Source organism: Drosophila ananassae, chromosome 2L (genome assembly GCF_017639315.1).
Source record: "Drosophila ananassae strain 14024-0371.13 chromosome 2L, ASM1763931v2, whole genome shotgun sequence".
NCBI classification, from domain to species: Eukaryota; Metazoa; Arthropoda; class Insecta; order Diptera; family Drosophilidae; genus Drosophila; species Drosophila ananassae.
The window spans coordinates 23,381,845-23,407,992 of NC_057927.1; the positions used below are offsets into that span (position 1 = coordinate 23,381,845).

The 26,148-nt window shown below is 44.8% G+C and overlaps 1 protein-coding gene and 1 non-coding gene across 10 annotated transcripts in view; both read right to left on the reverse strand.

The window, feature by feature from the left end:
• Positions 1-1,756: 1,756 nt before the first annotated feature.
• LOC6498867 (afadin) overlaps positions 1,757-26,148 on the reverse strand; it is a 44,895-nt gene continuing 20,503 nt past the window's right edge. For 2 of the 9 annotated variants that reach the window (XM_001955738.4, XM_014910309.3), the window contains 14 exons: positions 16,966-17,318; positions 14,908-15,029; positions 13,428-13,482; positions 13,123-13,355; positions 12,585-12,791; positions 11,316-11,781; positions 10,673-11,197; positions 10,366-10,613; positions 10,192-10,310; positions 6,731-6,979; positions 6,362-6,602; positions 3,236-5,288; positions 3,052-3,173; positions 1,757-2,988 (listed from right to left, as the gene is read on the reverse strand). In XM_001955738.4, coding sequence (XP_001955774.2) covers positions 2,796-2,988; positions 3,052-3,173; positions 3,236-5,288; positions 6,362-6,602; positions 6,731-6,979; positions 10,192-10,310; positions 10,366-10,613; positions 10,673-11,197; positions 11,316-11,781; positions 12,585-12,791; positions 13,123-13,355; positions 13,428-13,482; positions 14,908-15,029; positions 16,966-17,318 — 5,186 coding nt within the window. In that variant the 3' untranslated portion in view covers positions 1,757-2,795. Of the gene's footprint in view, positions 2,989-3,051; positions 3,174-3,235; positions 5,289-6,361; positions 6,606-6,730; positions 6,980-7,691; positions 9,925-10,191; positions 10,311-10,365; positions 10,614-10,672; positions 11,198-11,315; positions 11,782-12,584; positions 12,792-13,122; positions 13,356-13,427; positions 13,483-14,907; positions 15,030-16,965; positions 17,319-26,148 lie in introns of those variants that run through there. The other 7 variants (XM_032456353.2, XM_014910306.3, XM_032456356.2 and 4 more) reach the window with 6 other exon arrangements.
• LOC6508071 lies at positions 24,508-24,631 on the reverse strand. Its single transcript, XR_045978.2, has one exon. It is a non-coding gene; the product is annotated as a U4atac minor spliceosomal RNA (small nuclear RNA).

Here is a 26,148-nt window from a genome sequence, read left to right on the forward strand (position 1 = left end):
ACCTTGGTCCGACTTTCCCACAACTTTCTCCGGTGGCCACTCAACAGACAATTTACAACTGGACAGCTGGCGTGCGAAGGAGATAGAGCTGGCTATGGTCTATGGGCTATGGAGTGGGTGGTGGAGAAAGGACCACCGACCGGGCTAATCACTTTTTGATTTATTTCCCATAGCCGCGTCCTGAAACTTTTACCCACAGTTCATATTTTTCTTTTCGCTCTGCGGCTTTTCCGCAGTTTTCCCTGTTGCTTTTGCGTTTGCCTTTGCGGTCTGCTGTTGTCGTTTCCACCGGCGGGATACTGCAGGATATTGACAGCGTACGGCGGGGGATTAGCCTTCGAGAATATTGAAAAATTCCGCGACCACGGCCTGCAATCCGAATGCCTTGCAGGCAACTGTCAACAATTTCTTAAAGTTCGTGCCGACCGCTCCGCCAACTGATTATGACCGAATCCCTCCCCAACCTGGGGATTGTGGGCATATCAAAGAGATTGGCGCATTTTAATAATTTACATGAAAAACTGCTGAAAAATACATTTGGCTCGCGCATGCGATGCCGAAAGACATTCCACGCGACAGCGTTTTCAGGACACCCACGCCTCTATATTGGCAATTTACCTTGCCACCAGGAGGGTCCTGCCTCCGGCTCCGTGCTTCCAACTTCAGCCTCCCGGTTCCCGATTCCCGGTGCCAACGATTCTTGTTTGCAGAAATTGGTTAAAGTTCACCGCTTGACTTTTAAATTGTGTTGTGGGCGTCCGCCGGTTAGGAGGCAATAACTTGGCCTGCAACTTTCCGGCCGCGATTCCTTTAAAGAGAATCTTTGCAAAGGTGGCAGAAAAGCAACTGCCAAGGTTTGTAGACATCACCACTCAACAGATTTCAATTATGAAAGGAGTTGTCGGTCCTGATATCCTGACATATATTAAATACTGCAAATATTAAATTCAACATTTTTTATGAAATATTGAACCACTTCCCCAGGGCTTAGACTCGGCCAGTCAACAACGTTTAGAGTTCGCTGCCTATATTGGCCTTAATTGGCTCAGATATTCGCCCTTTGAAAGAGTTTCAAAAAGTTATTTTCCAAGACAACCCACCTTTAGTTGGGATCATAAATAACTAAGGAATTCTTTTTACAAAGTAATTTGTTTTCTACTAAGTTCTTTTCAAATATTTTATGAAATAATTAAAGATTAAGGAAGAATGGGATGTAAGATTGTACAATAAATTTAAAATTTGAAAGAAGACAGTTACACATAGAAAAATATCTATTATTTTAGGTAGATATAGAAGTTAAGGAGCATCGAATCCAAAACGTAATATTTTCTTAAATAATTAATAATAAATAATGGCACTGCCTTTAAATATTAACACTTAAATACTTTTTCAAGAATTCCCGCCACATTATTAGCTCTGTGCGATGTCAAAAGGTGACTGCTACAACGCTCTCTGTTAGCAGCAGACTGTTAAAGCCAGTGTTGTGACCAAAGCCCATTGCTACGGAACGCTGTATTTAAAATTGTTATCTAAAATTAATTAAAAATATAAATTTTTGTGTTTTTAATTAACTTTTTATTTTGCATAAATATGCACAATATTGAATTTCTTTTAGCTCTTTAATGTAATATATATTTGTAATATTTAAACCTAAACGCGCTAATGTGAGACTAAACAACAATTTCTCGCATTTCTTTTTACAGAAGATAGCCATACGTCGATTGCAGATTATTGTTTTACTATCTTTCAATATTTCTTTAAAAAATAGGTTCGCTTATTAAAAATAAATCGCGTCTTACAAATTACAATTTAGTTTCGATAGATATATATATAATTTTAGTTTTTGCTTGGTACTATATTTGAAATACTTGGAATGCACAAAAATAATTTGTTGCCTTTGTGGTCGGTTTTTGAATAAATTTTATGCTACAACAAAGTTTTCGATCTCCAGCGCCATTGGACGTCCTCTTTTCTCTTTTTTCTTTTTTTTTTTTAAAGCCTTAAGGTATTTTTAATGAAATTCTATCCTCTTTTTAAATTGGTACGCATAATATTTAACAATTTATAGTTGCTCATTTGTATGCCTATGCGCATTGAAAATTGTTTAAAAAAGAAGCTTTAATTAAAAATATATATATTTTTGAACATTTTAATTATTCATTTGTGGTTCGTGGTTTTGTAAATATAGCTTTAGTAATTGAATAATTGGACCATTTGTTTTAACGTTGTTGTGGCTTAGAGTATAATATATATAAACGTTTCTTGTTCCGCTCGGTTCCCAGGTAAATATATATCTATATATGTATGTATGTATATCTATTCTAAATCTGCTCATTTACACTCGTGTCTAACCATAAATTGTATTCGGTAATCTGATGTAACAAATTGTTAATCGTAGGGTTAAGTTTAATTTAAAATGTTCAAAACGCTTTACAAATGTGGCTCGCCTCACTTTCGTTGCCCGGCTTAGGCTCGTTATAGTTTTGTATATATAAACACATTTATATATAGACTATAATGATATACACTGATAATTCTCACTAATTGAATTCAGTTAATATGTTGTAAGTGTGGTAATTAACTCTGAAACGCTATAGCTGTGGATTTTTATTGCCTTGCCAAGCAAATTCGTTAGGTTTGTTTCTATCGTTACTTCATAATTATGTGTATAACTCGATCTATGGGTGTACGTGTTCTATGGAGAGCTAACGTAGCAACTTGGCCCCAAAATATTGAAGTGTAAGCTTTGTCGGTTCGGGTGTGTATGTACATAGCAGATAGCAGTGGTTCCTCCTCTAGTGCACCGCATCGATGTCTCGCTGGGCTCTCGATATCTTTAGCTTGTCCTTGGGCGTGTTGTCCTCTCCCGACTCCAGGGCGAACATCTTCATCTTCTCCTTGAACGAGAGCTTCTCGGGCACCGCATCTCCAGCTCGCTGTTGTTGCTGCTGCTGTTGCTTCTCCGCCAGGCGACGCTGGCGCGGATCTCTGTTGAATAAAATGCATTTTTTTTTTAGAATTGTAAAATGAGGATTATTTTTAAGATCCTACCTATACACTTCTTGCGCTCCAATAACGCCGGGCGTAGATTGCACTGTGGTGTTCCAAAGGGCAGCATCAGGAGTAGCTGGCATCGAGGGCAACATGGATGCATCCAGATTTTGTTGCAGAAACTGTAATGGTTTGAAAATTGTAGCTTCTGGAGGAAAAACATATTTATTGAGTGGCTACTTACACTGGTGTCTTCTCTGATGGTGTCCAAATCCTGGTGCTCCATGCCATAGTTGTCCATGATGTACTGCGGCTGCTGTTGAGGGTTAATGCCGCCAACAAAATTGTTCTCCTCGTCGTGGAAGCTCACTCGCTTGTTATCCCGCTGCATCAGAGGCGGTGGTGGGGGTGGCGTGCCTAAGCCGCCCATCATTCCCGTCCCCGTGGCCGAAACATAGGCAGCATTTAATTCCATGGCGCTCAAGGGTGATGCCTGCATGGTGTTGTTGTTCAGACTTCCAGCCAGATTATTGTTGTTATTATTGTTGTTGGATTGGGTGCTCAGGAGGGACGCCTTCTTAATCTCCACAGCCACAGCTGCCTGATTGCTGGTGGCTGTCTTGAGCAGGCCCATCGAGCTGGTGGAGCTTCCAGTGCTGGCGCGCAGTTTCTGCTGCGACATAATTAGATAGGAGCTGTTCCGCTCCGGCGGCGGAGGCGGAGGCACTACAGCATCAACGGCCTCGTTGTTGTTGTCTTTGTCCAACATGGTAAGCTGGTTGAGCTCCTTGGCCAGACTGGATATCGGGTGCTCCGTTTGCAAGTGCCTTTCGTCCGCAAAACTAGCGGACTTTTGGGACTTTGACGGCGACGAAGGGGCACCACTGCTTCCGGCTCCGCCTTCCGAGTATCTGTTATGCTTAAGAATGCTCTTCGGCTGCTGGGTGCTGCCTACGGATGGGGCAGCTGGCGCCGGGGGAGCTGGTGCTGGCACCGCATCAATCGGGCTGCTGCTGTCCGTGATCTCCGCCAACTTGATCTCAGTCTGACGGAAGCTGGTGATGGGTGTTTGTATGGCACTGACCTGGCCCCCTCCAGCCAGTCGGAACAGCTCCTGCACATTCTCCTTGTCGTATTGCTGCTCGTGATCCTGATCCTCCTGCTCCTGCAACTCCTGCGCCCTTCGCTCAAAGTCCCGCTCCAGGATCAGCGTCTTCAGCTGCTCCTCCTGCATAGGCGAGCGGGATACAATCTGCGAGAGCTCTGATATCTGTTGCTCCCGCCATTGGCGGATGTGTTCGCGTCGCATCTCCAGATCTTTTTCCCGCTCCTCCCTCTCCCAGGGATTGCCGCCGCTGTGCAGCGACCGATTGGCCGCCTGGTTGGCCGGGACATAGCTTCCCTTGGGGGGATCCAAAGTGCTCGCCACGTAGTTCATGCCCGGAGCCAGTTGCTGCGTGGCCTTGTACAATGGATGGGTAGCGGTGGGTGGCAGTGGCGGCTTGTCCTCCGCCATCAGAGGTTGCCCCAGGTAAGCGGCTTGGGCCATTCGCTGTTGTTGTTGCTGTGGCTTGGGCGCAGTGCTGGGTGGAGCTGCTGGCTTATTGGGCGATTGCAGGCTGCCCAAGGGCTTTGGTGGCAGGGCTATGAAGTTGGGCGATGGCTGCTGTTGCTGATGGTGTTGCTGTTGCTGTTGCTGCTGGAGTTCATAGAGCGTGGTTGGTTCATGGAGTTGACTGCGACGGTACTCCAGGCCACCGTTCTGATAACCTCCTGGGAATTCATTTACACTCTGCATGCTCTGACTGCTGCTCATCAATGGTTGCTGCTGCTGGTGCTGCTGCTGCTGTTGCAGAGGCAACTGTTGCTGTTGCTGCTGCTGTTGTTGTTGTTGCTGCTGCTGAAGGTACATGTTGCTGATGTTGGGCATCGACGGCGCCATCATATGCTGCATGCGAAGGGTGTGCTGGAAGTTTTGCTGGCTCTTGGTGCGATTGTTGAGGGAGAGCTGGTGCTGTTGCTGCTGCTGCTGGCCATTGAGATTGCTGCTGCTGTGGGCGAATTGCTGCTGCTGCAGGGTGTGCTGTTGCTGCTGCTGTTGCTGGAGTTGCTGTTGCGCCGTTTGCTGGCTGTGGTAGTAAGCGGAAACGGGACGAGTGGGCGGCTGGTTAGCGTTGGCCTGCAGGTGTTGCTGCTGGTAGGGCGACTGTGGTTGCTGCTGCTGTGGCAGAGTGGCGGCTGCAAGCGGGGAATTCCCATTGTACCCGCTCATGGCGGCATGTGCGGGCATCGGTGGTCTGTGAAAGGAAACCAAATAAAGCGGTCAGTAAGTCGCTCCAAAGGTGGCATGTGGCACAGTGGTGCTGCTCTTGGTGGGTAACAAAAACATAATCATTTACACTAATTAACCGAAACGTGTCGAGTGCGTCAGGAGGTACAATTTCTCTTATTCTCATCCTCAACAAGTGGCTTGTGTTTATTGCAAAGGTGCGTGCCTCTGTACAGCAGCAACATTAAACAGAAACAGAAACGACAGCGGCTAATTACTCACGTACTTGGTACATTTCTACAAGTTGATAGTCTTTCTTAATGGGTATGAAGCCATAAAGTAATTTCTTTAAACGCAATGTCATCCTAGAATTACACACACGAGAGTTAGCAACAATTTAAGTTGACATTGAATGTTCCTGCAACCGCAAACAACACACATTTCAAGAGCAACTAACACGCCCCAGAAAAGCGCCCACAACAACACGTCCAAGTTCATTGTAAATTATTAATTTTACCCTCTGGCTTAGATTCTCATATGATATGTGTGTGTTTGGTGTGATTTTTTGCGGCTGTGTTGAAAATCACAAACAGACTTTAATGGGAATTGCCACACAACAGCATGACCTTAACTCACCTTAACTTAGAACCTGAATTTAAATCAAAATAAATACCAAAGTATACAATCCTTTACCCTGTTTAATCAAGTCCTTGGACCAATTTGGACTTCCAACTCCAACAGACTAATTTCCTCAATAAATTTCGTAATTTAAATTAGTTTCTGGTAACCGCACTAATCACAAAAGGCCTTTCTGGTCACTCTTCGACCATATTTTTCCCCACAAACCCATCACAAGCACAAGCACAACAACCAAAATCACAGCAAACCATACAATTCTGTCCAAAATGATTTTAGTGGTCAGCTGGGCAAAACCGAATTTCTGAATGTCAGTTTATAGAGGAACTATCTCTATATCTATATTGACACAGCAGAGTCCGAATAAGTAGGTCTGATTTCTTGTGATTTTATTCTATTTAGTATCTTTCCAACTTAGCATCATACATAGTAGTAGTCCCCAGAACCAACCCGCATATGCATTACCTTTCATTCAAAATCGGCTGACTCTGATTTTGTGCCCGATATACGCTGAGGTTCTGGTAGAATCCCTGCTCGTTGCTGTTGCTGTTGCCGTTGCCATTTCCATTTCCATTTGAATTGCTGTGGCTGCCATTTGGGTGACCCAGCATTCCGGCTCCTCCTACTCCTCCTCCGCCACTGCCGCCCAGGGCCGATGTATTGTTATGCAAACTGTGCGTGCTGCGTGACTTTGAATTGGCCAGGGCTGCTGGGAGAGATTGGGGATAAAGGAGAAAAAATTAATTAGTTCACTGGCTTCAAAAGTCGATTGGATTCCGATCTCCGCAGAGGGATAAGAGGATAGGGGAGAGTGCATTTGGACAATTCACTTACATATGGTACCCGATCCCGTGTGATGATGCAAGGCCGGCACCGACTTGCTGTTGGGTAGGTGTGCAGCTAATGGATTGATGATGCTACTATTGTTGCTATTGCCGAGGGTGTTGCTATGGCTGTTGTTCAGGTGCTGGCTTAAACTGAGGCTGTGGTTCGGGTGACTATTGGCCATCAGTGGCCCCAGGGACTTGGTCGACTCGGCGCCGCCCATTCGCGTCAAGTCGCGTTCGGACATACGTCGATTACCTGTGTGGTGTTCCAGGTGTTCCAGATCCCAATATCATATATATATTTTTTTTTGTCCAGAGCAACATCATCAATGCCGGCGTTTAGAGTGCATGGTTCGGGGAGTGATGGAATTACGGTTGATTGGTGCGGAAAAGGATATAGAAATAGTTGGATATATTAGTAACTTGCATTTCCAATGAAAATGGCAAAGAGTAGAGAATTAATAAATTGTTAAAAATCTAATTACACAACTACAACACATACAAAATACATGGGATAAAGGTCAGATATGTATGTATATTTTTATAAAATAAAAGGAAAACAAATATCCATTTGATGGCATTACTGATGGCGAACTCATAAAATTTTAATTCAATTTTAATTACAAAAGCCAACGCGGCAAGTCCAAAAACTGAATAAGCCAACACGGCTGCAATAAAATGCAATTAAATATGAAGTGCCAGCGGAAAAGCTGAATATTAAATGCGAAAAATACAAAAGCGAGAGTATTTAATGCCTAGCTTCCTATAAAAACTATGCAAATTAATAATATTTACATAAGAAAGGATAACTTTAGAGTATTCATGTTGAAAACTATCACAATTTAAAGGATAAAATCATGAAGATGGAAAAGTATAATCCTACAAACGAATTAAATCTAGTTCTAGGACTAGGCAGGCACAAAACCAAAGGCTAATAAGTACAACAACAAGGGGAGAACAACATGAACCTCGGTGCAGCATGGCTGGGTTGTCATCTGTGTGTCGGACACATTGTTTTCGATGAGCTTGGTCCCAGTGGCGTGGTGCCGACACAGCACCGCCTGGCCGCATCATCGCCATTATCCCCATCATCACCAGCCCCACCTGCTCGGCCGGCACTAACGCCCTCCGTGAATGAATCGCAGTGGGCGGCATAGCAGCTGGAGGATGATTCTCCTCCGGCCGAGGAGCACGATTCAGCCTCGCTGCAGCTGCAGGAATAGCAATCATCAGTGGTATCCCCGCAATTTGGACAGCTCTTTGAGCTCAACTTATTGCTGCTGGGGGTGTTGCCACTACCACTGCCACTGCCACTACCACTGCTGGCCAGGGAAAGTAGCAATTTGGCCGAGGAGGGCGGCGAGGATGGGCAATGGTGCGAGGGTGGGTGATGATGATGATGATGGTGGCGGCGCCTCTGATGGTGGCAAGGATGTGAGCTATGCTTGGCTCTGTTTAGCTGCTTCTGCTGTTTGTTGCGCTTCAGTTGGCGCACACTATTCGCCTGCCGGTTGCTGCACATGACACTCCGGCGGCAGCTTGCATAACGGGAAATTTCCGGCTCCGTCTCCGGCACAGGCTTCGGCCTGGCCTCTGCTTTGATCTCGTCCTCCTGGCAACTGTCGTAGCACTTGAAGGTGGCAACTGTTTGTTGCTTTTCCGCTTGGTGTTGCTCTTTCTCGGAAGATAATGTTTTGCCCCGACAGTGTCCGCAGCAGGGGCACTCGCAACTTGTTTTTCCGGACTTATCCGGCTCCGTGTCATAGTCCTTGCCGGCACTGCCGTACAGGCTCCACTCCTTCAGCTGCTTCAGGATGTGTCCCTGCTCCGCCTGCGACAACTTGGGCTTGGGCTTGCTACCGGGATCGTCCAGCGCTGACGTTGATCTCGACTTGTTTATGCCAAGCGGAAAATCCTTGTGGGCATTGAAGTAGGCGGCCATCTCGCGCACCTTGCCCTGACCCAGGGGCAACAGAAAGCGGGGACTGAGGTTCACCTGGCTACTAGCCCGGCGGCAGGTGGTGCTGGGGATTGTTGTTGTTGTTGTGGTGGTGTTGGTGTTGGTGGTGCGGGCACAATATCGATTGCTTTTATTTACAGAAGGAGAACGGGTGCAGGAACTTTCGATTTCACAGACACTAGGAACTTGGATGCTGACAATGGGGGCTGCTGTCGCCATTGGGGCGACTCCTGACCTTTTGTGCGACCGCTGGGTGTTCAGCTGGCGGTGGCATGGCGAGTGATTCTGGCGCAGCAGGGGCATCCGCTCGATGGACTCGCTGGAGGAGCGCTGGCTGTTCGAACCCGAGCCACCGGAACTGAAACCATCCGCCGTACAGTTGGTGGCCCGCTTGCTGTTCAGCTCGCGACGTATCTTCTGGATAAGGGGGATCCGCTCCGATTGCTCGGCCATTAGGGACTCAGTGGACGAGTCCCTTGCCGCATACTGACTGATGGCATCGTGGGTGTGGTACTTTCGGTCGATTCCAGTGGCCCCCACCTCGGGTGGCTCCGTTTGCTCCAGATCGAAGCTAACCGTCTTACGATAGCCTGCTGCTGGATTTCTCTTAAACGTCGAGGAGGAAGATGCACTGCAGCTGGCCATGCAGGGACGCTGCGCCTGCTGCTGCTGTTGTTTCTCCTCCTCTTCGTCGTCGATGAAGGGAATCTCATCCGAGTGCGCCACGGAAGCAATGCCCTCCTCGTTCAACGGCTGGTGGGCGTCACTGTAGGCGGCAAAGTTGCCAAAGGACTCCTGCGAGGTGCCCGCCTCCTTGGCCGGCTCGTCCTGGTACTCCTCGATGTAGATGGAAGGCGGCGGAGTCCTCCTCAGCGGTCGCATGGGACTGAAGTGAGTGACCGAGGGGGCCATGGGTGGCGGTTGGTAGTATCCCGCCTGCTCATTGGCCAGATAGAGACTGCTGGCGGAGCGGGCAATCGGCCTTGTGTCCCGGTACCGCGGATCAATGTGCAGCTGGTGGCCCAGGGCACAGAGCTCCTCCTGCAGACAGGAGGCACTAAGACGCCTCACCGGCGGCGACGAGGCTCGCATGCAGGCGAAGGACTCGCGGCGACTCCGGTTCAGACTGTCGTCCGAAATGGAGTTGCTGTAGTAGCGAGCCTGTTGCTGGAACGAGGAATGACGACGCTGCTGGCCGGGATTGAGATGCGGATGCTGGAGGAAGTTACTGGCAGGAGCGTCTAGCGATTCAATTCGATTCGATTCGAGTGGAGCAGCATGGTTAATGGGTTGTTACTTGGTTAGCTTACAGTACAGTGGAGTAGACGGGGTTGGAGTGGAGAGTATCTTGGATGGGTGAGTGTGTTGAGTGTTCTAAGCGTCCTACCCATCACCTGGAGTCGCTCTAATGTGTGTTTGTTGTGTGTGTGTGTGTTTCTTGGCATATGTGAGTACGGGTTATGTAATCTAGCTGGATGTCTGACGGGGTCGATGTGACGACTACTCACCACGCTGGATGACCGGACTAGGTTGCTGCAGGAGTGTCGCCAGTCCGTGGTAGATGGCTCCTTGCTTGGCTACCTCCAGGCTGACCACCGGACCCGTTCGCACCAAATAATCCGCCGCCCTAAACGAAAGGAAGTTAGTTTAGACCCAAAGAAACTCTTCCAAAGAATACATACCTTTCCTGGGTGATGCCAATTAGACTTTGTCCATCTACTCGGAGCAGCTGATCTCCAGCCTGCAGGCGGCCATCCGCATCGGCCGCTCCTCCAGGCACCACGCTCTTGATGTAGATGCCCAGCTTCTCCTGGCCGGCGCCTTTGGCCGCCACTATGGACAGACCCATGCCGTTGCTGTTCTTGTGAAGCTTGATCAGCTGGAGCTCCGGCTGCGGCAACTTGTTGGACATTGCACTGGAGCTGCGGGCCTGCAATGAAGATGATAAGATGGTCTAGATGGTCTCTACTCCACAGCTACAATACTCACATTAAACTGATGCATATAGACCGTCCAAAGCCCAATCGATGTGGGCTGGGCTGCCAGTCGGCACATGCCCTGCTGCTGCAGAGGATTGAGAAAGTCGACCAGGCCGGTGGGTATGCTTCGAACCACATCGCAGCTGAATCCATCATCGGGTAGTAGTAGCGCCAAATGGAGCTCCGGAGACTCCTCCAGACGTACCTCACGACCATCGGCACGGGTCAGTTCGTCGGCAACGGATTCGGCCATTCGGATGGCTGTGTCTACCAGGTTGCGGGGTAGCTTCTCCTGCTGCAGCAGAGCGGCCATTTGGAGAGAGTTCAGACGGAAGCACGAGCACGCCAACTGCTGGATCTCCTCCACAGAGGACTTGGGCGCCTGCAGGAACTGGGCGCATTGGTTGATCTTAGCCAGGTGACAGTCGGCAGCCAGCTCCAATCCCTGCCGCTCGGCCCACAGCTCCAATAGCTGCAGTCGCTCGGTCATCACCTTGCCCCAATCCGCTGTGCACATGTGAGAGTTGGCCACAATCTGGAAAGGACCAAAGGCACAAGAATTAGAAAGTCTGCTGGGAAATGTATTGGAAACCAATATAGCCATTTATTAGGGCTATAAAGGTTAGGGATTCTGGCCCTTGCAGGCCGCTCACCGTATTGAAACATATGACATTGATGTAGTGGAACAGCTGCGAGAAGAGCTGGATGGTGAGGGCGGCATTCACGCGACATCTCCTCAGCAAAGCCATGGCGGAGCCCAGGACTGTCAGCACTAGTCCCGCCGCCGAGTCGTGGTCGATGGTCTCCGAGAGAAACTGGTTGAGGGTCTGGGAGAGCTCCAGCCGGAAGCAGTTGACCAGGTTGCGGAACGCCGTCTGGACCGCCTCGGCCAGCACCTCCTGAGCCTGGACGCTGAACGCGCTGATGTGGCGGTCGGACTTGAGGAAGTGCAGAAACTCCGAGCTGTTGGCCATCCAAAAGGCCAGAATCCGGGGATCGGTGTACTGCTCCTGAACCACGCTGTAGACCAAGTTGGCGACGTGGTGCAGGAAGATGGTAAGCTTGTGGGCGCGCTCCGTGGGCTGCAACTCCGGGCGGTAGTGCGTGGAGGCTCGATATCTGGATAATTAAAGCAGAACATGTTTAATGAGACGAGCCATGTTCGTACGTCCGTCCACCCGTGTAACCCCATTCGTGTCTATTGATTTTCACGCCTGTCAAATGTCAAAGTTCCCTCTGGCCCCATCCGGTTTACTTGCTGCCCCCTCTGGCTATTTCCTCCTTGCCTCTGTCAGGACACATTAATATTAATGGCTCACAAATTGGGTCAGCGGCCAAGATAAATCATCATAATTGATAATGAATTGTTGAAACTGGACTGGAGCATCCGGAGGAGGGGGAGCGTGTGCGTCAAGTCCGTCCACTTTATGGCCGAACATTTGTCAGATGGTGTTAGCTGCCTTGCCCTCGTACCATGTCCTTGGGGCCTTGTTAAATGGTGCTTTGATTTTGGAATTGAAAATGGACTTATCCCATAGCAGATGACTACAGACAACCGTTGGACACTCAGTAATCTATAGTCAAGGACCTTCAACACCCACTACATGGAGGCTAAAGGATACATTGATTTTCTCACTTGTTAAATACAATTAAACTCTGAATAAAAGCTATTTGTTTCAATTAAATTCATGAAATTGTTTCGGCCGGCTTACGAATGTATCTGTCAATGATTATCATGTTATTCCAATAGAATCCATTACAAAAGGATTAAATTCCAGTCCTGTCTAGACTCTTTCTGACTACTAACTTTCCCCATTTTAGTGTTTTAATATCAAGCCAAGCATTAAGACAACAATTAAAGCCAAGCCAGCCCAGCTTCATGCCCGAAAGGATACTCAGAAACTCAGAATTTAAGTACTCACCTGGCGCACAGGTAGAGCGAGTAGACGGGCGCCAGCTTAAAGTGCGGAACATTTACATCTAGCTCACTGATGATGTGACGCAGAAAAAGCTCCTGATGCGTCTCTGGAAACTCAAGGACTGCCGGCAATATCGGCTCTTGTCCTTGGCCGTCTCCGGAGCCGCTTCCGCCGCCGGCCATAAGGCCAGACCCTGGCATTTTGGGTGACCTATATAGCAGATACGGTTAATCGATTAGTAAATCACACACAATCACTCATTCACATGTTTAAAGTGATTGTTTAAAGCAGTTAGGACATTGCAAATGTTAAATAATAATTTTGCACAACTTTAAAGCGCACACAATACTCAAATACTTAAATATCAAACAAAATAAACTTTAAATAAGACAGTGAGCACACGAATGTATGTCTTTAATATGGTTATGTGAGTGGAACTAGTGTTTCAGGGCGATTTCCTGTTTCGAGGGGATTTATTAATTATCCTTAGAGAAAATATTAAATATTAAAGTTTAAGAAAAATTCAGTTTATGGCTCTTACCGATCCTGGCTGGTGGAACCACCTGACTTCATGCTGGAAATCGACTTGGTTTCGTTCTCCAGGTTTCCCTCCAAACTCTGGCCATCATAGCCGCCCACATGATCCTGTCCAGCCTTGCTATCCACGGTGTCTCTCAGGGTACTGCTGAGGGGATGGTCACTGGAGTTGTTATTGTTGTGATAGGCACTCGACTGATTCGATTGCTGATGATGGTCGTAGTCGCTTTTGTGGGTCTTTAATCATAACAGGAGATGTTTAATATTAAAGCTGCTGGTCGGTTTAAGGTTAGACCACCATTTACTCACCGAACTCAGGGCACCGTCCTCGTCGTTCCAGGATCCGGGGGATGTGGGTGAGCGACTGCCATGGTTGACGTGGTTGGGTGGTTGAATTTCGGGCGGTTGTGTTCGTGTATGAGGGTGGTGCGTGGTTGTGCAAATTGTTTTGCATATTTTTGTGTAATTTTTGTCGGTTTGGTGAGTGCATGAGATTAATGTTTTACACAAACAATAAAAACAAACAACACGTAACGAAACAGAAACAGAAACATCACAATAAGCCGTGTAAATAAAATAAAATAAAAACACACACACATAAATATATAAATAAAATAGCTCAGCATACAAAAGTAACATTCTCGAATTCTGTCCTGAATTAAATTTTATATAATTTACATTTTCCTGGATGGCATTCTGAATAGCTTCTAAAGTCGTAGATTGGCTCGGCTATTCATAAACGGAATACGTGAGTCCAGGTTCTCAGCCAAGAGCCATTCAGAAAGGCAAATGGATGGCAAAAAAATGCCTTAGAAGAGTCGTTTTATTCATAAATTCATAGGGAGGAAGTCGAGCCATAATTTAAAGTGGCATTCAGTGAGTGCCTTTCATTAGTTTAATTTAATTTTTGCAAGAACGTTTTATCCTTTAAGGGGGCAGGATGGTTTCAGAGGCTGAAAAATAGCAGTTTTTTGCGATTTTTTTTTGTTATGTCTGAGTAAATATATCAATTCAATTTTTTTACACAATTAATGGCTATATTTGGAGAGTATCTAGGAATTTTTATTTTTAAGAAATAATTATAATTTATCCCGTAACGGGCAGTCGGCCGGTGTCGCTTCCAAAAATTGGTCTCTTGCGGTGCGTAAAGTCTGGCCTTACAGTGTTATCGGAAATACAAAATTTGAATTGATTTACTTAAAATATTAGTTTCTTGTGCGGATGAACGAAACTATTTTGAAAAATATGCGATTTTGAATTTTTGGCGCGGTTGTAAAGTCGGAGGAACCATTTTTACATAAAAATCCGCCCATTATTGCCCGTAAAAATAGTGAAAAAAAATTAAAAAAAAAAAAAGCATTCGTTCATCCGCAAGTATTTATTGTATTAAAGATGTGTGCAAAATTTTATTTAGATCCGAGCATTACTTTTTGAGTTACGTTACGCACCGACTTGAAAAAGTTGTTTTGAGAAAAACGCGTCTAAAGTTTTAAAAGCAATGGAAAGTATATGGAGAGAAAGAAACTAGAAAATCGGTATCTCAGCAAGTTTTAGTCCGATCGACATAAAACTTTCACAGGATATTTCTAAGATAATGTTCTATTATATAAAAAATTTCTGAAAAAAAAATTTTTTTGAAGTCTCAAACCATCCTGCCCCCTTAATACTCTAATCTGACTTTAATATTCAGGCTTTGATTAAAAATGAAACAATTACACAACAGTTGCTGACAAAGCGCAAGCGTAGCATATATTTTTGGATTCACAAAAAAAAACTGGATTACACTTACCTCTCGTAGAGACATGCCGAGTCCAACTGGGATTGGGACAGGGCCAGATTGTAGCGTCCGTCCGTGGGCGAGTCGAGGAATCGGTACGAGGCCACGCGTCCAAACATTACAACCGAGCCGTTCTGTAATTGGCAGATGTGCGATACACATATGAATTAATTAATTATCGGGTAGATGGCGGGCTCGGATAGATCTGAACCTGACGAGGGTTAATGTGCTTAAAAGCAGTTAAGTGATTTAATAATTGTAATTAATTGCGGCCATTATTCAAATATTTACACTGCCAAGGAAGTGGGGGAGCGGTTCGAACTTCGAAGCGCACTGACTGACAGTTTCTCTGCCACTGTGGGGCATGGAGAGTGCGATTGGAAAATTTTCGGGGCGTTTCGAAACTGCCAAACAGAGACGCCCCTCTCTAGGGGGAGATTTCAGATTTGTGTTAAATTTTTTTGTGTGTTTTTATAAGCGACTACGACTATCTCTGTGAGCCGTTGTTTGTGTTTCCCTCTAATGCTGATTAGTCCAGTGGATTGAACGCATCTTTGACACACATGCCGCCGAAAAAGGGATTTCGATTTGCATTTTTTCTTTTTTTTTTTTGTTCGGGTTCATCGGGCCGTAGCCAACCTCAATTTGCCAATTGGAAACAGAAATTAGTTCCGTACAGAAGCACCCAAGGAGCCAACAAAGCCAATGATAACAAAACAAACAAAAAATGTTAAACAACAAAAGTTGTTCCCCAAACTGGAGGGCTTCGACTGTACGATACCCGTTACTGATCATTAATTTTTGAAAAGACTGTAAGGAGTTCAGATCTCTTAATATTTGAAGATTTTATAGAGAAGCCACCATCTCTTTAATCCCAGCTCCTTTGCCGCAAAAAAGGAGGGATCTCTGGAGACTGTTTGAGGTTATTGCCGAGCTGCGGGCTTATCAGACCTGCTCTGGTCTGTATTGGGATTGGGGGGAAGTGTAAAAAGTTTTCTCTGTTTATTTGGTTTCAAATTTATCAAGCGGAAAGTCAAGAGAACAACAAAAAGCTTACACAACGTTAGCAAAAAAATTTGTGTTGTTTTCGTTGGCTTCTTCCATCTGACTTTCCTGGTAATGCGTGAGAACGCCGAAAGCCAATTTGATTCATTTCCCCCGGTTGGTTGTAGTGTTGTCGTTTTGTTTGTGTTTCCGCCGTTGTGTGTCGAAAAGTTGTCAAAACAAAAGATAAATCAGCGGCAACTCAAAAGCTTGTGGGATGTACAACCCAAACAGAGAAACAGAGAGGCCAGCAAGCCATCCAGCACCCCGGCACTGGTATGGTGCAATGCTTGTGGTTTTATTGCTTTTCCAACTTTTAGTCCCGGAGCTGATAATGAACTTGAAGTGCAAATGAATGGGAATTGAAAAATCGAACTCAATGCGACATCAGTTTTGGGAATTCTGTCAATGACTAGACATTAGGTACTCAGGGGCGTTGCTCAGGGCGGCAATCGGACAGAGGTGTCTTCGTTTTTTTAATATAATTTAAGTGATTTACTTTGAAAACCGTTAACTTCTCGACAAACTTTAAATCACTTGCGACATCTCTCTCAACCCTTGAGTGTAAATCAATTTCCGAGCTCATTTATCTTTCAGTTCATTCCATTCCAAAGTTGGTCCTACCATCGCTCCAGTAAGCCGGCGACGATTATTGGATTGGAACATCTCAGACAGGCGAGCCACGAAAATCCCACAAAATGCCAAAGGGACAAACAAGTAACTCTGGCCTGGATTTGAAGCAGTTTTAAAGTTCGGGTGCGGGTCAAGGTTACCCTTGGCAGGATTGCCTGATGGCTGGCAGTAAACAGTCGAGTCGGCATTAAATTAAGCATACGCCTAGGGTGACGCGCTAGAATTTCAACTAATTAAGCTGAATTATTCGCAATTAGCTAATGGAAGAGATAGCTAAAAGGTCGCATTTACGAATGCACGAGTTGCAAAAGAAACTTATGTAACTGTTTTCAAAGGAAGTGTCATTTTAGGAAACTGCTTTTAATACTTAATTAGGGAAAGTCCTATACTTACATGCAAAATGGTCGGCTGGCTGATGTGGTGGCCATTGACAAAGGTCAGGGCGTCGGTGTGCAGCGGGGTCACCGTGCAGACGCCCTCCAGCAGCGAGATGAGGCAGTGCCTCGGCTGGATCGAGGGCCCAAACAGCTGCAGGCAATTGGTGTTCGCAGATCCCACCTCAACCGGATCGCTGCCCAGCTTGATTCTCCGTCCGCCATCTCCGCTGTGGGTCACCTCCACCAGCACGGGTCCCTCACGATCGCCGGACATGTGATTGGCCCCATTGGACGCCCCCAGGGGTTTCTTTTTGCGTCTCCGTGGCTGGGAATCCGCCGGCCGGCGCCGCACGTGAAACATAATGGAACCTAAAAAGTTGAAACAAAAAATATGATTATTTTTTAATTAAATGGTAATATTTTTGGGTTTCTTGGATAGTGATAGTACTGGCTATGTTCATTCTTAAAGTCTGGCGTTTAGTGGCTCCCCAAAATGTGTGATGAGAAGCAGATGCTGCTTTTTTAGTCGCCTTTTGTCTTTAGTGTCTCGATGGGAAGTGCAGTTTAAGCTGAGTGGGGCAAAATTTCAAATCTCTGATCCAAACATGGATGATTGACGGCACAGTGGAGGGAATAAATATTGGCAGATACTGAGTTTAGAAATCTCTCTAGAGAGTTAAGAGAATGCTACCCTAAAAGTTACTATTTTTTAATCTTATTTTCGTTTCAGAAATTAGAATTTAGATTCCATTTAGAATCTATGCCCAATATGGATGACCATCAGTGTTGGAGACCCCAAAACGCTCTCTGAATCTCATCGCAGCGCATCGCAGTTCACGTTTCCCGGCGGTGGAGACAAAGGCGAAATAGAAATTCTAAAAACGAAATCAAATTCGGGCTGCATCATCAATTTCAGACCCAGTATTGGATGTACGTTTTGCGAGGCAGCGGGGAAAAAAACAATCAACTTGGCTGGGAGTGAGACGGACATGGGGAGTCTGACTTGAGGTCAGAGCCTCTACTCGACAGACTGGATAGCTAAGTGACTGACAGACTGTGAGTGACTTCTGTTTGCTAGTTCTTTTATAAGAAAATCTACATATCTCTTGGAGTTTATGGATCTAGTAGTTTAATGAATAAACAGCAGACTTTTTAGGCCATGCTTTAACTTCAAACTCTTTATAAATGACATGCCTGGTTAAATTAACTTTATTTAGCTCCCAAAACTAACAGATGACACTGTATCTAGGAGGATGCCCCATATGCCCCATCTCATCCCAGTGCTGTTGTGTTTTGTACAGAATGTTTAACGAAGCGTGCAAAATGTGATGGCAGTTACAGCCCCACTAGCATACCCCCTACATACCGAACTTGCCTCGTTTTCGGGGCAAATTGCAGCAGCAGCAGAAGCAGCAGCAGCATCTGAGGATGGCAAGACGGTGGAGAAGAGAGGCCATGGCATGTGCCAAATGCTTTTGGGCAATGCAAGCTAAATAAGGCGTGACATGGGGGTGGTATGTGCAACTTATTAAGCCAGCAGGGAGCCAAGCTCGTACAATGGATGATGGAAGTGAGGTTCGAATAGAAAAAAAAAAAGTGCCCCTCCAGGGAAATTTCGACCATGCTCTCAATTTTGAGAGGGAAACTTCAACAAAAAGTAATAACAACAATGGATATACAACAAACACCAAACACCAAATGAATTGTACTTCTATTGTATAATACCTCTTTTGCGAAACCAAAAGAACCACATCTGTATTTCAGTATTTCAGTATTTCTGTGTTTATTGTTGGCGTTGTTTGAACAGCATTATTATTAATATAATATATGCCCTACACACACGGCATGGCATGGCATGGCTTGGGTTGGCTTAAAAGGAAAGCATTCGTCGTGTTTGCTCTCTGTTCTGTTGTCAGAAACTTTACCGAAAATCGAAAACTTTTCTGGGCGCGCACAAAATAATCAACTCAAAACAAAACACAAAAAAAAAGGAACATAAAGCACAAGGAACAAGGCACAAGGCAGACAGAAGCTAGAGAACACACTGCGTATACTTGATGTCGAGTGGAGGCTTTCGATGGGGATGACTGAATAATCTCCTTGTTTGGATTGCAACTTGTTCAACTTTGGCCGAGACTAGCTGGCTGAGTCGTGTGGCTTCCAAAGGCTACAGATATTTGTCGGATAATATAGGGCTTATGAAGAGAGAGGAGCTGCAGACTTTCATAAATTTATTAAGCCACCAAGTAATTCAGTCAACCCATCCCACCATGATGGCAATCTAGCTAGTTTCCAGTTCTAACTGCCAGTGACAGTTGCCAATAATTGAGTTCACCAGCCGGTAATTTATGGTAGCTGCCGCTATGAAGGCACAATTCTAAATCAATCAGCAAATGGACAAGCTTGACACTAGCAGACAGGTTGTTCGACCAGCAATCGAAGCAGAATCACTCATGCATATGGGAACAGGACACGGGTTCGCCGTAGACCTTCAACCGTGGTAAAGGAGGGAAAAACTGTACCAAGTCATTCGTTAAAAACTTTATTAAAACTACTCTTTCGAAATGATAAAATCAACTAGTTTTTTTGTGCTGTGTGAGAGGAGGAGGAAAGTAAACACTGCGTCCTTGGCAGTTGACATTTGAAAAGCTGAAACGAGAAGGGACCGGACCCCCTGACATTGATAAAGTGCAATGCCAAGCGGAGAACAGAAAAATCATTTTAATTGTTCCAAGTTGGTCAACAGCTTGGCCAGAGGAAAAGGTAGGACACAACACCCACTCACCGCCACCGCCACTGCCAACAATTGTTGACACAAGAAAACGAGCAAATTGCAAAAGGCATCAAAGACAAAAGGCCAGTAGTAATGCGAGGGTGGTATGGGTGGGCGGGCCATGAAATTGATTCGGCCAACAACGTGCCAGGATCATGTGTGAAGCCTCCAACTGACTGGGGAGAGGTGAGTTTATTCCATTCTACCAGCACGTGCATAAGTGCGAATAAATTGGCGTTGAACAACAAAGGGGGACTACGAAAAGGTATACCACATATTTCATACAAAAAAAAAAAAACAAACAATGCAGGAAAATTGCATAACGAGTTGAGCGAATGGATCCAAACGCCAGCCAGGAAGGCCCTCCCATGTAGCCCACAGTTATGCGGTTAAAGGGGCGCCGCCGCCTGTCCTGCCCCATCACCATCGTCCGTCTAACCATCATTGTGTGCAATGAGCCACCTGGTGGAGCCACCAAGCGCTGGACACATTAATTTTTATTAGCGCAGCTCGTGCTCTAATGGCCCAAGCGATTTGAAGAGGAGAGCCGGTCAGCAAGGACTACAGGCATAAATCAGAAAAGGGTCTTCAAAGCTCTGGGTATTCAAGATTTCAAGAAGGATCTAGATAACAGATATCTCTTTAAGAGTTTAAGATTTAATAACAAGTTAGTCATTATTTAAAAAAAAAATCTCAAACATCCTCTCGTTTATAAACACTTCTCCAATACACTTAAAAACCATTTAATAAAATTCCAAAAATATTAAAAGCTTTTGAAGAGTATCTAAAGTGCAGTTTGGAAATTGTTTATAATTTCATTCTGCTGTTTTTAATTAGTCGAGCCAGGAGCAGAGGAGAAAAGTTTTGCATCAAACTTGCCAGCAGCAGGAGCAGCACATGGCTGGACGAACGGAAAGGCCAAGAATTTAATTAAAAAGAGTAATTTATAAAAAAAAAAAAAATTAAACAAAAAGTGAAAATATTTTAGAGGAGAGAACAAACTCGGACCAGCCACCCTCGTAAACTAACGTAAAAGGCCATGGCGCCCTTTGTTTAGTCTAATTGACTCAGATTGATTTTACCAGAAGCAGTCCGGGCTCTCAAATTAGCCAAATTAGTCGTAAAACGTGGCGACTTTGACTCTGCAAGCTATAGAGAAACCGAAGGAACCAAAACCGAATGCGGCCCACACTCTGTCCCCAGGCACGTCCACATGGGAAACTCTAACCACTGAACCACACTCCCAACCACACCGCCATGGCTTGGCTTGGCCTTTCCGCACAGTTGGCAGGGACAGGCAGCGGGTTTGGGGGTATCTTTACGTTGCGCAAATTAAAACAATGAAAATTTAATGAGCCAAGTTTCCCTCTCATACAAGAAGTTCACCTCCTTTGACCAGGACCTGTCCGGCAAATGGACAGGAGGTAGGACAGGACGACAAGTTTAATCCTTTTGTAAGCCTCAAGAAACATTATATGAGTTTGCTTCTCCTAAAGGAATGTTTAAAGATTGTATTTAAGTCAATTGCTATGAATGACTAAATATTTTGCAAGTATCTCTTACGATTCATGGATTCATTTTCAATCAATTTAACGAAAAGATAATCGTAATCAACGCCCAAATCCAATTATCTGCCAACTCAACCAATCCTCGCCATCACCATTTAAGTCAAGAGCTGCCCAAGGCGGCCATCAACATTTTTGCTAGAGAAACAATAAAAATATAATTGCCACACTCACGCAGAAGATGCAAGGAGGCAGGATCTCCTCTTTTTTTCCCGAAAATACAAGGAGGAAAATAAATTGTGAGGGAGAAGGGCGCCAGAACGAAATCACATTGCCGAGAGGAAATGGAGTGGAATGGATGGAGCAAAGTGAGCGGAGCTGATAGCTTGATTCGATTTTTTTGACTGGCCATAACCTCCACAGAACAACTAAGAGGTATTCCTTCCAAAGGACTATCCATAAATGGCGACTTCCTGCACAAACTAAACAAACTCAGAACTAATTACCCACCAAGACCTCTTTTTCTATAAGAATCCTGCCAGAGAACCTATACTATCTAGTCTAGAACCTATACTAATCTAGAAATTCACCCTATTTAACTGCTTTTTCGGGCTTATGCGCCTCAAATTGTTGTCGATTGTCGTTTGCAGTATTGATGACGCCAGTCATGTCAGGTCACTGTATATGTCCTGTGCAGTGGCGTCCTTGTCCTGGCCATTGAAATGCCACAATGGCCAGCACACTCACACACAAACACACACAGTAGAGCTGCCTCATATACACAACACACCAGAGGGAAAAAAGCGTTTAGCTTTTGTAAATAACTCCTGAAATTTATCGATTTTTGTCTGTTTGTTTTGGCCGGGGCTCCCAGAAACTGAGCAACCGCCCGGCCGGTGAGCCAGGCTTCTTCTGTCAGGACCAGGACCCTTCACAAAACGTATATGTGAACATTTATATATTTTTGTGTGGAGGATTCCTAAAAAATTACATTTTTTATATGACTTTGGTGAATTAATGGCCTGGCAGAGGGGCCGAAAAGCCGGCAGTGTGTGAAAATTCAATTTACGCGCATGGGAATGCAGTGACGAGATATAAATTGAAATCAAAGTACGGTAGACAAGATAAAAAAAAACGTGAAATTAAATGAATTTCAAACCAAATTGAAAAAGAAAAACTCACAGACACGCACAAAAATTGACCCTTCGGGGCAACCGCAAACACGACGCGTAGTTCCCGAATACAAAAAACAACACCACAGAGATTACATTTATTTTTTATTTTAATATTTATTTATATTATTTTTTTAACTAACTAACCGTATGGACACCGAGGAAATCCGTCTCGGCGTCAGATGCCTGGCGCCGGGCGCCCACAACAATGCGTTGACAGCGCGCAAGGATAACTGAGAGCACACTGAGCGTATGAGCAATGCGGCAAAAGGCAAGTCCTTCCTTCGCTGACTAACCCACTGCCGGACTGGGTGCGTGAATGAATGAATGAATAAGACACGAAAAAACCACTAAAAACTCAATAATGGAAATGAAAGACTACAGGATACCCATTAATTTGGTTAAATAATTATTTTATAAAGAAAAGGGAATAATTTTAAGCACTTACTTTTCTCTCAATTGAACTTAAGAGTATTTTTCTGAAAAATAAACTTTAAAAGCTTGCTTTAACTAGATTTTCAGAAGGTCTAAGTTTCTTGAGAATATCTTATGCTAATTCGAATATATCCTTCCACTAAGAGGTACAACTACAAACACACACACGCCCTAAAGCGTCCATAAAGCAAGCACAGTAAATTATGACTGTGTGGGTGAGTGGGTGATGTATAAAACAACATTTAGTTTACAATGTTTTCAACCGGGGGTGCACTGTACGAGAATGTGTTGGTGTTTGCTGAAGGGTGATGGTGTTGGTGTGTGCTCAAGTGCGTTTGCTTTTGGTCCTTTTTGCCTGACACACTGCCATATTACAGTAGCAGTGGCAGTGGCAGTTTCAGGATATTCACATTCCCACACAGAGCCCCAAACATCCTACATCCGCCATTTGCTGGCATGGAAATCCAGCAGCAGAGGATGCGGCCAGGGCAGCCAAAGAAATACGCTGATGACGACGGATACGGGATGTGGACACAAATGCTGGCCAAGGTCGGCATCAGCGGTCGCGGTCCGATTCAGTTGGGTGCGATAAGCTGATTTAAATGGCAGAGCTCGAGTGCTTTGTGGGGATCGCCATTCGAACGCACTGGGTCATGGATATGGATGTGTGAATTGTGTAAATTAAATTACAATTTAAAAAGAATCAGTTAACCGCAAGCCGCAGAAGATAATTTAAATGGAGAGTTTCCCCAAAGGATGTGCTTTTGTTTGAACAAAAAAAAAAGGTTAATGTTATTATTGATCGATTAGTAATTATTCCTGAATTCAATTTGTATTAAAGTTGAGAGTTATAACTACTCTTAGAGTTAGAATATAACAAAGAACACAAATATTTACAATCGCAACTAGTCCTGTGACATTGTTACCTATCAAGTTACGAAGAAAGAAGTGAAATAATGAGCTTTTTAGCGAGTAAACCACAAACGCCTGTCAATCATTTTCCCTTCCATTTGCCGCCGCATTACCGCACAAATCCACTCCATCAATCGGTAGCAGCATCAGCTCCTCCACCTTCCGCTGAATATTTTTCTTTTCTTATTGAGGCAATCAATATGCCCGACCGACTCTCATACCGTGAACAAATAAAAAAAAAAACACAAAACGGTATAAAACAAAGGATATATTCGCTGGCGAAAGGCAGACTGAGAGTGAGAGTGAGAGTGTGGGTGAGTATCTGTGTGTTTGAGCATAAAAACATAAGATATACTTGGAGCTACTTTTCGGCTAACGAGCATCCCACAGTCAACGTCTTTATTGTTGCCCGACTTGCGATTTCTGGAGCTTTGCTTGCTCCTCCTTGCTTTGGGGTCAGAAAGGATATTCGGGTTTGGCAAGAGGAAAAAGGGAAAGGAAACCCCACCACCAAGCTTTTAGCCTGCAATATTTCCAAAAACGTTTACGAGTAGCCCGACAATGACAAAGCCCGTAAAAGCTAATGCACATCTCATCTTAAAGACATTCAATTAAAAGGTCCTCTAATAGAAAATCTAACACAACAAATTAGCAATCCTTTTAGGGACAATCAAAGAAACTGATATGCTAATAATATCCCCTAACTACTTTATAATATCAAATGTATTTATGAGACGGCCCCCTGTTAAGTAAGGGGGCCTTGGTCCAAAAATTCCGAACCCTGATCGCAGGCGACCAGTGAGCGGGGGTAATATCTTTGGTGTCAGCAGCAATGCCCTCACTAGACGTTCATTGGACATTTCTGCTCCCCAAGACAAGGAAGGTAGAGTATCGGCATTTCAGCCAACCTCATGAAAATTTCGCTTAAACCGATTGCGAATTATAAAGACTCCGAATGCGAAATATATGCAATTCCACGATCTAACGATCATAAAACGCATTGCATGTCTCTAACCGGTTATCTGAGCTTTTCCGGTTCCTGCAATTATCAAAGAGGATGTGAAGTGCAACCCCTATCTCATCAGGATTTATTTAAGCGATTTATTCAAGGACCTTCACCTAAATTATGATGCACACTTAATACTATCGTCGAACTTGGCTCAGGCACACCTAAATTAATATTATTAATTTCCGCTCTGGCATCGTTTTGGGAACTTAATCCGATTGGACTCATAAATAAATAGGCAATTTCCTTTTAGTGAGAAACATCGGGAGGAGCTCGGGAGGAGCTAGGATAAAATCACAAGACTGAATAATTCAATTTGAGTCTGAAATACGCAATGCGTACATATTTATCAGATGCTTAGGTCCTGGCAAGGAGCCAGCATTTCCATGCCCTCCACTGACACTTTCCCCCCAACTGATGTGACATGTATCCTGGCAGGATTCATCTTCAGTTCGCATTGTGACTATTTCGTTTATTCATCTCTGGAGTCGGCTGCCTCCTAACTAGCTGCCAACTTGCCAATCGGAAAATGAAAAGTCTGGCACGGCAATTGAGGAACAGAACAACATCATGTAAAAGATGATGATTACTGCTGTTGGCTGCCTGGGCTTGATGATTGATTCTGCCTAGCTGGGTCCTGGGAGTGAAAATGTCAACAGGACATATGACAACAAAACAGATCTGATTTGTTCATCAAGATTGGGTTTCATTACGCAAGTAATTTAACCTTTTAGGTTCGAGTTTCTGCAAAGGGTCTCTGAGAGAGTCTCTGTAGAGTTCTGAAATACTGTCGGAATGTCATATTTCTTATTTTTGTCATATTCCTCATGCCCTAAATTGCATTCCTAACTGAATTCCCCAATGAAATTGAGTTTCCACTTTCATGTTTCAACTAAAATAAAAAGAAAAAAAATATATACACAGTCATAGCAATGGAAAAAACACAAACAAAAAGCTTCAAAATTGTTAACCCAATTCCGAGTGACGTTTCCCGAATGTGTAAGCGCATTCCAGCCGAGCGGAAGGAAGGTTGAGGACAACAGCCAGGACCAAGGATGACCTTCAGGCTGAAACGGTAGTGCTATCCGTAGTATGCCGACAGCTCCCAATTTCCCCAAAAAGAATCTCGGCAGCAAATTATGCGATGCATTTTGCAAACTTTATGGACCAACAGCGTCCAAAGGCGTGAAGTGGCGGTCTGAGGTGGGCGGACAACAATTATTTATGAGCAGCCACGGAGCCAAGTCTACGCCGAAGCCCTTTAAGCTTCATTAGGTTTGACCTTTTCCCTCTGCCAGGAGCCAGGAGAAAAGGTCCTTTCGAAACCAAACGATTTCTTTTTTATTGGTAAAACAAACGTAGCGTTAATTTTCGCTCGTCCTGCATGAAAAGGAAA